The sequence below is a fragment of the Macaca thibetana genome, chromosome 7 (genome assembly GCF_024542745.1).
Source record: "Macaca thibetana thibetana isolate TM-01 chromosome 7, ASM2454274v1, whole genome shotgun sequence".
NCBI classification, from domain to species: Eukaryota; Metazoa; Chordata; class Mammalia; order Primates; family Cercopithecidae; genus Macaca; species Macaca thibetana.
Window position 1 is genome coordinate 29,690,535 of NC_065584.1, and position 14,579 is coordinate 29,705,113.

The 14,579-nt window shown below is 48.5% G+C and overlaps 2 protein-coding genes across 3 annotated transcripts in view; one reads left to right on the plus strand and one right to left on the minus strand.

Moving 5' to 3' along the window:
• Positions 1 to 14,579, plus strand: part of SNW1 (SNW domain containing 1) — a 1,184,582-nt gene that overhangs the window by 961,757 nt on the left and 208,246 nt on the right. The window lies entirely within an intron of this gene.
• Positions 10,520 to 14,579, minus strand: part of ADCK1 (aarF domain containing kinase 1) — a 129,671-nt gene continuing 125,611 nt past the window's right edge. For both annotated transcript variants that reach the window (XM_050798777.1, XM_050798776.1), the window contains 2 exons: positions 12,710 to 12,903; positions 10,520 to 11,249 (listed from right to left, as the gene is read on the minus strand). In XM_050798777.1, the coding sequence (XP_050654734.1) occupies positions 11,078 to 11,249; positions 12,710 to 12,903 (366 nt within the window). In that variant the 3' untranslated portion in view covers positions 10,520 to 11,077. The remainder of the gene's footprint in view (positions 11,250 to 12,709; positions 12,904 to 14,579) is intronic.

The window sequence follows — 14,579 nt, forward strand, 5'->3', positions numbered from 1 at the left end:
AACACTTGGGAGGGAGAGAAATAGATGAAAAAGGAAGAACTTCTATATTCCTACTTACTATTGGGCAGAATTGAATTTCTGCCAATATTAACTCCCCTTACAAAGATTTCCCTAGAAAGGGGCGTGTCCCAGCATCCAGAAAGGCCCAACGTGGTACGGCTCTGACGCCCTGTTGGCTGGGTGAGCTCTGGGCTATACAGGCCCCTGCTCTGTGCAAAGAGATGACTGCTCAGGGGGGTACCCCTGACCAGCTGCACCCACTGTAGGAATAATATAGTTTGGATATTTGTCCCTGCTCAAATCTCATGTTGAATTATAATCCCCAATGCTGGAGACGGGGCCTGGTGGGAGGTGTTTGGGTCATGGAGGCGGGTCCTTCATGGCTTGCTGATGTCTTTGTGATAGTGAGTTATCACGAGATCTGGTCATTTAAAGGGTATGGCAACTCCCCTCCTACTCTCGCTCTTGTTCCTGCTTTGGTCATGTGACGTTTCAGCTCCCCCTTTGCATTCAGCCATGACTATAAGCTTCCTGAGGCCTCATCAGAAGCTGAGCAGACGCCCGGCGCCATGCTTCCTGTACAGTCTGCAGAATCATGAGGCAATAAAACCTCTTTTCTTTATAAATTGCCCAGTCTCAGTTATTTCTTTATGGTAATGCAAGAACAGACTAACACACAGAGCCACAGAAGCCCACCACTGCTGCAGGAGCCCACCAGCTCTGGACTGAGGACATGGTGGGAAGGTAGAAAGCGTACAATCTCTAGCAGCCTTGGCAGGACTGGGCTCTGTGGAAGCAGCCTACTCAAGCAAAGGAAAATAGTAAGTCAAGGACACAGTTTGTGGTCAGAGGGTGAGAGGCCAAGCTTTGGCTACAGACTGCCTCCATTCAAAGCCTTTGCCCGCCATTCATTGTCTGTGTTGCCTCCCGAAAACAACCTAAGCCTCCCGTGCCTCCATTTACTCACCTGTACAAAGGAGCTACTAGTGGTCCCTTGACTTCACAGAGTTTCATATGAGTTGAAATTGAATCCATGCAAAGAAGCTAGTATGTGATCAGTGCTCAGTATTAGCTGTCATGATTATTATTATTATTACTGTGTCATTTGTTGATAGCTAATTCTTCCACTCAGAATGAAGCCTACCTTAGCATTCCCAGGCCTACCACAGGATTCTGTGGTGTGGCAGGTAGAATAAAGCCTCCCTGCCCCACAAAGATATCTACTTCCTATTCCCTGGAACCTGTAACTGTTACCTTGCATGGCCAAAGGACTTTACAGGAAAATCAAAAGGACTTTTCAGGAAAGTGATTACCTTAAGAATCTTGAGATTGGGAGATTTTCCTGGACTATCCAGGTGGGCTCAAATTAATCACAAGGATGTTCCTAAGAGGGAGGTACAGGAGGGTTAGAGTCAGAGGTGACAGGGGACGCAGAGGTTGGAGTGATGCAGCCATGAGCCAAGGAATGCAGGCAGCCTCTACAAACTAGAAAAGGCCACAAAACAGATTCTCCTTCAGAGTTTCCAGAAAGCAAGCAGCCTGGCTGATACATGAATTTTTGGACTTCTCACCTCCACAACTATAAGAAAATAAATTTGTGTTGTTTTAAGCCACTCACTAAGTTTATGGTAATTTGTTTTAGCAGTAATAACAAACTAATACAAATGATCATTGTGTCCTGATACAGGCCTCCTGATCACCTCCTCCAAGGCATAGGTATAGGGAGCATTTGATTAAAGAACACTCAGAAGGAAGCTCCTCGCACTCTAAAAGCAGCCCTTTCATGTTCATTTCTTCAACAGATATTTATCATGTGTCTACTCTTGTGCATAACCCATGCCCGCAGCCACACTCAGCAAGGACAGAGGACAGGAGGGCTCATCAGAGACCCAGGCTCTTCCCATCCTTCTGGTGGGCTCCCCCAGCCTGTTGGATTCTCATGTACAATAGAGTCTGACTCCATTTCTAATGTTGACTTCTGACAGCTTTCAAGCCCTGAGCCTCCCACTTACCCTTTTGCCCAGGTCTGGCCAGCCCGTAAGAAAGCTCAAGGCTTCCCCACTTGTCACTGGTGGGGAAGTTCAAGCTAGGCAAACCTTGGCCATGCATGGGAACCCTCATCCTGGTTCCACCCCAGCCACAATAAAAAACCACAGCCATTCTGCCCCAAGTACCTCTCATTCAGGTTCACTCCAGACGGAACCTGAACCCTTCTCCTTTGGGAAGCCTTTTGCTATTTACTACATAAGTAATCAAATTTATTTCAAATTCATTCATTGGTGCCTATGAGACCTCAGTTCAACACCCACAAATTCTGGGAGGGGGGACAACCCAGCATTGAGCAGAGAAGGCAAGTGCCTGTGTGAGCTCAGGCTGCCATAGCAAAGTACCATAAAGTACATGGCTTAAACAACAGAAATTTGTTTTCTCACAGTTCTGGAGGCTGGAAGTCCAAAGTCAATGTGCCAGCCCAGTTGGTTTCTGGTGCTGTCTTCCTGGCTTGCAGACAGCCACCTTCTCACTATGTCCTCGTATGGCCTTTCCTTTGTGTACATGTGGAAAGAAAAAAAGCTCTGGTGTCTCTTCCTCTTCTTATAAGGACACCAGTCCTATAGGTTTAGGGCCCCAGTCTTAGGACCTCATCTAACCTCATTAATTCCTTTAAGGCCTAATCTCCAAATAGTCACATTTGGGTTGGGACTTCAACATAAGAATGTTGGGAGAACATAATTCAGTCCATACAGTGACCAAACAAAACATCATACTGTGCTCATTGCCTCAAGGTCACAAAATAGCTGCTGTAGTTCCAGATGTCCAAAATCACACACCAGTCTCCCTTACAGGAAGAGAGAGCAAGGGGCAACACTAACAAACTATACCTTTGTTAACTTCTAAAGAAAAATTCCACCAGATGTGGTGGCTCACGCCTGTAATCCCAGCACTTTGGGAGGCTGAGGCAGGCAGATCACTTGAGGCCAGGAGTTCAAAACTAGCCTGGCCAACATGGTGAAACCCCATCTCTAATTTAAAAAAAGAAAAGAACAACTTGTCCAGCAGCCCTCCATAAGATTCCCCTTCACCTCGCATGTCATGTGCCACTTCTAGCTGCAAGGGAGGCTGGGAAAGCAAGATCTCACTTTTCCAGTCTCCCAAGTAGAAGGCAAGAGTTAAGGGGGTTGGAAATAGTCTGCTACAGCAGCTAATTAAAAAATTAAAAATATCTGTGGAGGACTTACTATGGTTTATCTTCTCCAAACACTCTCCAAGTACACAGTATCTATTATCTAATTTGATTCTCCCAATGTACCCTATGAGGCAGGTACTATTATCTCCACTATTCAAATTTGGGAATTGAGGCCCAGAGTGGTTGGGTTACTTGCCTAAGATCACACAGAACACTGAGGGCAAAAGGATTTGAGCTTAGGCCAACTCAAGGGCCCAGCCCTTGAGTTCACCATCCATCAACAGAGGTCTGTAGATGCTGATGTGTACATGCTTACTCTTAGCAAGAGAAAGCAAGTAGTGGGCAGGAAAGGAGACCTCCCACCCACTACACAGCCCTGGCAGCTAAGTTGTCCTGACAGCTCCAAGAAGACAGGGAACAGCCAGAGCCCCTGACCTCTGTCCCCAGTTCAGCACCCTGGGGAGCCAGGAAGGACTTCATGTCCCACCCAGGGTCAGCCTTGGAGAGAAAAAAGTCCACACTGCTGACCATATGTCCCTCCAGCCTTCCCTCTCCATGATTACCCACCCATAGAAAGGGCCACCAACCACTTCAAACATTCATAGCCTGGGGCTCATGGGCTTGATACAGCTGGCCATCAGCTCAGATGAGACACTGGCTGGCCCCTGCTGGGCACCAACAGGTGGCTGCCAGGTTGGGTTGGTACAGAGGGTTCCAAGCCCACCACTCATGGGGACTGATCAGAGAGCTCCATGCCAACACCCCACCAGGGAGTCCCATTTCTAGAACTGCAAATACACCTGGAAAACAAAATCCGTAGTGCCAGGCCTACCTTTTGGGAAGGAGGGCTCAATGTTCATGTTTCTGATGTTATCCATTTGTCATTACATTTGTGTGTATGCATAAAGAATGAATTTGTGGTCAATGCAAACATGAAAGCCATACCACCCTTTGTATTACCTTCTTGCAGCATATCTGCAGCTTTTCATTTCCAGAGGGCCTTTTAATTTGGGAGTTGCCAGGCTCTCTTAATCTCAAAGAGGCGCTGCCTAATTCTCACAGGTGGGGTTCATGAGCTGCATTTCTTCCTTCTCTGGAAGACACCTGGAAGGGGTGAGAGCCTGAAGCAGGGGTCCCCACCCTGACTGTTGAGCATTAAAGAACAAAAGCAGTAAGTCATGTTGATATCTTGTTCTCTGGATAGGATGCAATGAGAGGGCCACTTTCACCTGTGTTGTGTTTGTTTTGAAACCCCTAACTCCAGTCTAATCATGAGAAAACATCAGACAAACTCAAACTGAGAGACATTCCACAAAACACCTGAGCAGTTACTCTTCAAAAGTGTCAAGGTCATGAAAGACAAAGAGAGTCAGAGAAACTGTCACAGATAGGAGGACACTAAGGAGACATGACAACGGAATGCCAGGGGGCATCCTGGATGGGGTCCTGGGACACAGAGGACATTAGTGAGGAAGCTGGTGCAATCTAAAGACAAAACACAATTCTAAAAAAAGGCCTGGCCCCTGGCCAGGTGCAGCAGCTCAGACCCGTAATCCTAGCACTTTGGGAGGCCAAGGCGGGCAGATCACTTGAACCCAGGAGTTCAAGACCAGCCTGGGCAACATAGCAAGAACCCATTTCTACAAAAAAAAAAAAAAAAAAAAAAAAAAGCCAGGCATGGTGGCACATGCCTGTAGTCCCAGGTACCTGGAAGGCTGAGGTGGGAGGATCACCTGAGCTCAGGAGGTCAAGGCTACAGTGAGCTGTGTTCACACCACTGCACTCCAGCCTGGGCGACAGAGTGAGGCCCTGTCTCAAAAACATGCCTGGTCCCAATTCAAACCAATTAAATCAGAATTTTGAGCATTTGAAGCTTTCCAGGTGGTTGCTCTGGACAGGTAGGGTTGAGAACTATAGATCAGTGATTTTGAATCCAAGTGTGAGCATCCAAATCCCCAGGAAAGCTTATTAAAACAGTTGGGTGGGTCTCCCCCAGAGTTTCTGATTCAGTGATTCTGGAGTGAGGCTTGATAATTTGCATGTTTCAACAAGTTCCCAGGTGATGAGTGTGCTGCTGGTCCTGAGAACATACATTCAGAACCACTGACCTAGATCCTTGCAACTCAAAGTATGGACCAGCAGCATCGGCATCACCTGGGAGCTGGTTAAACATGCAAAAACCTCAGGCCTCATCCCAGACTCACTGAGTCAGAACCTGCGTTTTAACAAGATCCCAAGTTATGCATTTATGCATGAAAATCTGAGAGGGATTGCTCTAGAATGAACGTGCAGGGAGAGGGAATGAGGAAATAGGAGCTGAAATGGCAAGGGTCAGGGAGGCTTAATATCCATCATTTTACCAGTCTTAAGAGTCTATCCTTTCTTCTCGCACACAGGAAAGTGAAAAATAGGAGCAAACATCAGAGGAACTCTGCAATAATCAAGCCAAAAGCAGAACTAGGCAGAAAGAGCCTTCACTGCCCCCAGCAGTGCTGGCCAGGGACACAGCGACCTGGCTGGGAGGGTGTCCTACCTAGCTGATGGCAGTTCTGAGGTAGCTTCTGCAGAAACCAAGCAAACCAGGCCAGGAGGTACTGACTGCAAGAAAAAGGACACGGCAGATACAGCCCAGGGTTTAACATTTACTCTTTTGAGGGCTGATCCTCTCCTTCCTTCAGTAAAGGAGTGAAAACCAAGGCAGCCTGTGCAGCCTTATAATAGACATTGCTTCCCAGGAAGGAAAGAGTGGGAGAGACAGGGAGAAGGAAGCAAGGAGGAAGGGGACAAAAAGGAAAAAGAGGAAGAAGGGCAGAGGCTTTTTGAACAAATGGGTCCTTACCAAACAGCTTTTTTTTTTTTTTGGAGACAGAGCTTCTCACTCTTGTTGCCCAGGCTGGAGTGCAATGGCGCCATCTTGGCTCACTGCAACCTCCACCTCCCAGGTTCAAGCGATTCTCCTGCCTCAGCCTCCTGAGTAGCTGGGATTATAGGCACCCACCACCATGCCCAGCTAATTATTTTTGTATTTTTAGTAGAGACGGGTTTTCACCATGTTAGTCAGCCTGGTCTCAAACGCTTGACCTCAAGTGATCCACCCACCTCAGCCTCCCAAAGTGCTCAGATTATAGGCGTCAGCCACCACACCCAGCCCCAAACAGCTTTTACCGAAATGTTTTGTGGACTTAAGGCTTGCGGGGGTGGGCTGCCGGGAGCAGGGGGAGGGGCTGGTCTTCCCATTTGACCAGTTACCAGTGGCAGTGGTACCCGGTCACTCAGCATTCAGGACCTCTCTTTAAATATGGGCCCTCCTGATCTAGCCCAAGAAATAGCACTGCTACACTGGGGCAGGCTGCCAGGAAGACACCACCCTCTGTGGTTCTTTCATCCTGTTGAGATTATACTCGATCACCAGCTCCCAACTTGGATCCTAGCTCCTCGTGGCTACACTCTTCCTAACGACTTAAGTCCCAAGTGCCACTCTGTGTGACTCCATTTAAAACTCACATTTGCCTAAACTGAGGGCTATTCCAAACCTCCCAACAAATTCCATTGCCCACGATTTGCTGGGGTGCCTCTTGGAGCCACTTTGTTTTCTGAGATGATATTAGATGCTTGCAGTTTTGGAGCCCTGCAGCTGTGGCAGTAGGGCCCAGGGCATCCTGTAATGCTGAAACAGACCATCTCTGATCTTGAGAGTAGGTTAGGAATGCTGCAGAAGTTAACCTGACAACTAAGCAGCACCTCATAAGAGATGAGAGCACGTGCAGCTTTTTAAATACACAGATTTCAACACTCCTGAAAATAACAAAGAATGGTGCAATTCTATTTCTTATTTTTATTTTTTGAGATGAGGTCTTGCTCTGTCACCCAGGCTGGGGTGCAGTGGCAGTCTCGGCTCACTGCAATCTCCCGGGTTCAAGTGATTCTCCTGCCTCAGCCTCAGCCTCCAGAGTAGCTGGGGAGGCGTCAGTTGCACAACACCATGCCTGGCTAATTTTTGTATTTTTATAATAGACTTTGCTTCCACAGCAAAGTCACGCACCACCATGCCTGGCTAATTTTTGTATTTTTAGTAGTGATGGGGTTTCACCATACTGGCCAGGCTGGTCTCGAACTCCTGACCTCGTGATCCACCCTCGGCCACCCAAAGTGCTGGGATTACAGGTGTGAGCCACCGCGCCTGGCCAAATAGTACAATTCTAAATGCTTGCATGCTTATGAGCACTGTACCATAAGCCAGGACATCTACACTTACATATCTGAGAGGCTCTGGACCAAATAGGCCAGAGTCAGAATTCCTCTTCCCTCCACCTAAGAAGAGGGAGGAGGAATAATAGCTATGTTGCCTAAATCAAAGAGGCCAATGACTAGGTTAAATAAGAAGTACCCACATGTTATGAGAAAACATTCATCAAAACTGGTGATGCCTAGCAGAGAGACATTATCACTGCTGGGGGGTGAGGGAAGCTGCAGAATTTTGTTGAAAAGCACCAAACCCAAATCAATGGCCAACCCTCATGGCAAATTCCACAGGAGAGAGAAGGGATCAGGGCAAAGTTCACCCGAGTGTTTCTGAACTGCAGAACAAGATCCGGGAGAGAGGGTTCTCCTACAGATTTGAACTCCAGAGATGACTCCACCCAAGCCAAATAGAAGGCTCAGGACAGCAGCCAGTCAATAAAAGCTTACCTCAGCCCCAGGATAAGTCAAGAACTCACCACAGTGGTTGTCAAATGTTGAAGAATTTGCCTGGTCTTTGTGCTGGTTCCTCTAAATCCCTGGAAACTCCCAAGGGATAGGAATGTCTGTTATTCATGGTGTGCCCCTTGTGGCACACCTAAGTTTATGCTAACTAGATGACTTTGAATGGGGGCAAGATTACCCCAGCCTCCTCTGGGGAGGGGAAAGAAACAGGAGACTGAGTTCATTTAATGTGGTCCATGATTCAATAAATCATGCCTATGTAATAGGACCCCAATAAAAACTCTGAACACTGAAGCTTGGTGAACACATTGATGTGGGGAGAGGACATGGAAGTTCTGCACTCAAGACCCTCCCAGATCTCCCCTGTGTGGCTCATGTGGCTGGTCCTGAGTTGTATCCTTTATATTAAAACTGTAATTATAAGTAGAGTGCTTTCCTGAGTTCTGTGGATCATTCTAGCAAACTATCAAACACGAGGGGGCTATGGGAATCCCCAAATTTGTAGTTGGTCAGAAGTACAGGTGGTCTGGGGCCCCCACACCTGAAGCTTGTGGCTGAAGTAAGGGCAGTCTGATAGGGAACTGTGTCCTCAAGACTGCAGAGTTTGCACTAACTGCAGCTGGTTAGTGTCAGAACTGCACTGCAGAAATGTAGTGGTCCAGGTCCATCCTGTCTTAGGCCCTGGGTAACATCTGGTGGTAGTCTGCATCTTCCAGGGCTTTTGCCTTCTTTACCCATCGACTCCCTCCTCTTACCCTACTCCTGTAAATCCAATTTTCTCTGAATTCAGGACATTTGAGACCCAAACTCAGGCATGTAAGACAGCCCAAGCAGCAAATATATTCCATCTCTACAGCCTGTAGAATTTAAAAGAAAAAAATTTAAAACCACAGGCCTGTGTGACCACAGGCAAATTACTAAACCTCTCTGAGCCTTGGTCCCCACCTCTGTAAGATGAGACTAATAACCCCTCCATCACAGAGCTGATGGGACAACTCAATGATGTAATATATTTGCAGAGCCTAACACAGGCTCTCACATATGGCAGGTACTCAGTAAACATCCACCTCCTTCCTTGCTATCTTCACATAGCCCCATACTCCCAACTCTTCTTGCCTCTCTGCTCACCCCAGCTAACTGTTCTGGGTGCTGGGCCCACTGGCACCATGCTGATGTTTTAGATCCCAGGACAGTAGGAAGCCAACCATTACACATACCCAAACTAAAAAGCAAGTAACCATGACCTTGAACAGAAAGGACATTTATATTTACTTCAGTGGCTATAAAAGACACCATAAAATAGACTATGCAGCACACATCCTCACGATTAATAATCAGATATTGCAAATTATACTCTCTGGTCCCTGGGTGCATCCAACTGGTCACTAAGAACAATTAATTCTTTCGGGAAATAAAAGGATTGTGAATTGTCGCTGATCACTGAAAAATCTGCTTGCTGTACTATGAATAAAGAGTACAGAAAATTAGGCTCAAATTCAGGATTTTTTCTGCCCTTGTGAATTGGGTGAAGTAAGATCGGAGAGGCTCAAACACAATTATTGTCCGTGAGAGCAGACAGTAGGACCTGCCAACGACAAAGACATGGGAATTAGAGCAGGAGTTTAGGGCTGTCCAAGAAACAGAAGCAGACAACCAGGCTGGGAGGAGAGGCAGCGCTGGCAGCAAGCAATGGGGTAGAAACACAGAAGTTTCCAAGTGAAAACCTAGCCACAGTGACGGAGGTTTCAGCAAGAGGACTAAGGTCTCCAGAAGGACTGCGGGGAGACAAGTAGAATTCCAGGCCTAGGCCGGGCGCGGTGGCTCAAGCCTGTAATCCCAGCACTTTGGGAGGCCGAGACGGGCGGATCACGAGGTCAGGAGATCGAGACCATCCTGGCTGACACAGTGAAACCCCGTCTCTACTAAAAAATACAAAAAAACTAGCCGGGCGAGGTGGCGGGCGCCTGTAGTCCCAGCTACTCGGGAGGCTGAGGCAGGAGAATGGCGTGAACCCGGGAGGCGGAGCTTGCAGTGAGCCAAGATCACGCCACTGCACTCCAGCCTGGGCGGCAGAGCGAGACTCCGTCTCAAAAAAAAAAAAAAAAAAAAAAAAAAAAAAAAAAAGAATTCCAGGCCTAAAACTGGGGCCACTGAATGAGAACCAAAGGGATAAGTCAGGAAACAGTAGAACAAGGTTGGTGCTCAGGTCACAGAAAACCAAGGTGCAAGGTTTCAGCTGAGCCTCTGAGTTCCTGGCCCTGGGCTGCTTAACTCCTCCAACCAGAGTCTCAGAGTCTTGGAAGGTGAGAGAAACCCCCAAGAAGCAGGAAGTAGCCCCACAGTTGAAGTGGCCCCACCGGTTGGAAGGATTATAGGAGCAAGAAGCCAGGCAGAAGATCACACCAATATTCAATTCAGGTCCACTCTGACCTAATGGGCATTGTGGGCGAACTCCCAACCTAGAATACAAATCCCACCAAACAGCCCCGGGCCTTCTGTTCCCTAGATCTCCCTGGGAAACCCTGAGGAAGCGGCAACCAAGAGGAACCATAAGCCCTTGGCGAGGACCACGAGCACACTCTGGAAGGGCATGTGCCTGGGGTCAAGTGAGTTATGATGGACAAACCCTGGAACCTTGAAGGAGTTTTTATTGAAACAGTACAGAAAACACCAAAGGTCACTGACAGCAGTGAGCTCATGGCTGCAATGGAGTCGGCCCCAGATGCCAAACCACCTCGCTGAGGTGTGACTTCCTTTGGAGGGTGACATGGCTAGGAAAGGGAAGCTGTTCTCTGTCAAGTTCAGAGACCATGTTCACCTCCAACAAAATCAAACTCCCTACAAGTTCAGTGTGCCCCCAGTGGCACCCGTGGCACGTCTTGGCAATGGGAAGGGTTAATGGAAGTAGTGGGGACATCCAACCCAATGGCACATACCAGGAGTGGGAATGTAGGCTGCTGAGTCTTCTTGGAGAAGAAGAGAGAGCTATGCCACAGTTCAGCCTGTGGGCCCTGAGATAAGGGCCACAGTATGCAGAGAGGATTCCAAAAGAGGAGGAGGATGGTGACATGGACAGTGACTCTGGGGCTGCAGGCCACCATGTGGCAAAAATGGAGCAGCTGGGTGGAGGCAGGATGAGGGGCTGAGGAGTGGAAAGACATCAGAATGGGGCAGGGAGAGCAATTCCAATCAGAGTGGAGCAGGGAACAGCCAGCATATTAGGGCCAAGACCCGGTCAGCCAGCTTCAACCCCTTCACACGCAGGATGAGCTCATGGAGGTTGATCTGCCATAAGTTGAAGGCCTCTCTGAAAGAGATCTGGGTTCTTCTGAAGAATGAACAGGTATTCTTCTTCTTGTGCCTGGAAGAAGGGAAAGAAGAAGGAGAAAAGAAATAAAGAGGCAAGAAACACCAGCTCTGTATCATTTAGAAAAACTAAAGATGGTGGCTTTGGCCAACTCACCAGCTCCCTGCCCCTACGGACCTCTCTTGGATACAGGATCATACTATACCACTACCCAATCAGGAGCCAGAGGAACTCAAATATTTCAAAGGAGTTTTTCAAATAAGTGGGATAAATAAAAGCAGTTGTTTCACAGGGCATCAAAGGTCTAATAAACCCATTTGGGTAGATCATTCCAATGTTTCTTTCTCCAAAAGCATGGTAAATATATGCCAACCAAGAATCCCCCAAACTCAAAAATAGTCAAAGCCTTTCCAAACTTTCTAAGGATAAGAATCACTTGGAAACCTGGTCAGGTGGTCCTGGGAGGCTAAGGCCATTATGAATTCAGCCCAGCTCAATCCCTTCTGCACCCACAAAAGGACATGATGAAAACTGGTGTTTATGATGATGACCTATTCAAGACTTCATTTCCTGAACCCTCAGAGGAAGAATACATCAAAGTTGGCCCTTTCAGTGTGCAGTATATTATGCTGTAAACTAATTCAATATTTGATAGTGGGCACATGATATAGGTTCCCAGAATGGTCCATTCCTAGCATGGAATTGAGCATCATCTAAGCTTCCTCTCTTGAGTGAGAACAATCAGCCAGAGTGTGGCCCTTCCAACGTATTCGTCACACTCAGTAATAGAGCCTGAAACCCTCTTTCCTCTGGAACCAGCTCCCTGAGGAAGCACACTTCTCTTCCTCATGAATGCCCAAAGGTGCTGAGGCATCTAAAAAGATCTGAAGCCAGACATGGTGGCTCACGCCTGTAATCCCAGGACTTTGGGAGGCCAAGGCAGGTGGATCACTTGAGGTCAGGAGTTCGAAACCAGCCTGGCCAACATGGTAAAACCCCGTCTCTACTAAAATATAAAAATTAGCTGGGCATGGTGGTAGGAGCCTGTAATTCTAATGACTCGGGAGACTGAGGCAGGAGAATCGCTTGAACTCGGGAGATGAAGGTTGCAGTGAGCCGAGATCACACCACTCTACTCCAGCCTGGGGGACAGAGTCAGACTCTCTCAAAAAAGAAAATAAATAAATTAAATAAATAAATAGATCTGAGATCAAGAGAACCTGAGTCACACTCTCACCTACAGGACAAAGAGCACTGGCCTGGCTGACAAGTTCCAGGACCAATTAATGGAGAGATACACACCAGGGCTTCCTGTCCTCAAACTTGGGATACTTGGATGGGGCTGAGACTCTCAGAAAACATTTCAAACTTTAACTTTTCCTGCAGGGAGATCTGGAGATTTGGAAGCTCAGGCAGGGCCCTGTAGACTGGTGGGGAAAGGTGGCAGCAAAAGCAGGACCCCTGGGGCAGGCCAGGGGGCTAGGAGGGGAGGAGAGGGAGAAGCCCACACTCACTCGGCTAGCGCTCTGATGCAGCAACGTGACATGTTGAGAAAGGAGCTGGCGCTGGCACGGGTGCCCAGGGCGGCCTCGATGCCACGCAGCAGGTCATTGGTCTTCAAGATGAGCAGCATCTGGCGTGGCACGTGGTTAAGGAGCTGGCTGATCTGGGGGAGGTAGTTGGCCGCGTTGTTGCGAATCTCTAAGTCCTGAGGCAGCAATGGGGAGACAGAAACAGATGGTTGGTATGGGTAGTGGGGCCAGGGGTGGCAGGGGTCTGGCAGGCTGGGACCAGAGGGCTGCAAAGAAGTCCCAGGAGGGAGCTTCAGGCACCGCTGTCTTGGCACTGCTAGGAGCACTCCCAATAGACAAGTCTAGCACAAGGCGCTGTATAGCCTGACAAACCTGGAAGGGGATGTCTCAGCCAAACTTCTAGGAAAGTGCTGGATGTGACACAGGATACACTGAGAGAGACCAGGTTATTCTCCAAGGCTTTTTCACTGGCCACCAATTTTAGATCAGGTCTGGAAGGACCCCCAGAAGCCAGTGCCAGCTGAGTCTGGTTTCCTACCCCTCCAAGCCTAGCTCAGGCTGACCTGACTTCAACCCAACTCCAAAGTCCTGCCCCATAGCCTGCACCCTGCCAGACCATGCTGCTGCTCACACTCCATTGCTTACCACTGTCCTTGCATGGGAGCCAGTCTCATCCCACCTGTGGCCCAAGGTCTGATGCCCTGGCTTAGGATCCAGGATTAGCCCTTCATGCTGGTCATCGCCACAGCCCTTGACCCATCTGGTCTTTAAGTTTGGGGTCTGGCCTCCCCACAATCCCTGTCCCTACACTCTTCACAGCTCTAGGCAGATAACTGCCCCAAATCCTAAATATAAGTGTGGTTCTGACCCCTTTTCAGTCTCCGTAGATATGATGATGATGGTGACGATAAGCACCATATATTGAGCATTTACTAAAGAAACCAGGCACTTTGACAATTTTGGCATGTATTAATTGATTTAATCCTCACAACAACCCTATCAGCGTATCATCCCCATTTAAGATGAGGAAACAGAGGCATTGAGAAGTTAAGTGCGAGTAAATGGTGAGATGGGACGTGAACCCAGGCAGTCCAGCTCCCGAGCCTGTGCCCTCACCATCTGGCAATACCACACCTCCTCACCTCACCACAGGACTCCACGACTCTGGGTAAGTCCTCTAATCTGTTTCAACTCAGTGTCCTCACCCAAACACTGGGAATGCCAATACCCTTTGTGCCCACCTCCCAGCAGCACTGGGAGGGTCACCAGAGATAAGGTCTGAGGAAGCAATCAGTAGCCAAGTCATAATGAGGAGACCTGGCGTGTTGTCGAAAGGCTTTACCACCCCCTCTCCTCTCTGAAGCAGCAGGGCTCTCAGTGCTTTCAGGAGCACGTGTGGGCTGTTGAGAACAGAGTCACTGCAAAAGTTGAAATGTCTTGAAATGCCTCTCAGGCAGGAGCTATCAGGCTGGCACATCTCAACACAAAGCCAGACTTCAAGAGGTGCCTGCGGCCACAGCTACAAGTCCCCTGCTCACCGCAGGGACCCCCCAACCCAGCATGGTCAGGACTGGCCTGGCAACAGCCTCTCAGCTCCTTCACTCACCCAGGCTACTACCGGGAGACAGTTCTCAGAGCAGCAGAGTCTCCAGCTAAGACAAATCCTGATGGTGGGTGTCTGCAGTAGACCCTGTTGGGTACCTACCTGAGTCTTCACCCCAATCTCCTCTATTAAAAGAACCCAGGATCACGCCTGTAATCATAGCATTTTGGGAGGCTGAGGCTGGTGGATCACGAGGTCAGGAGTTTGAGACCAGCATGGCCAACATAGTGAAACCCCATCTTTACTAAA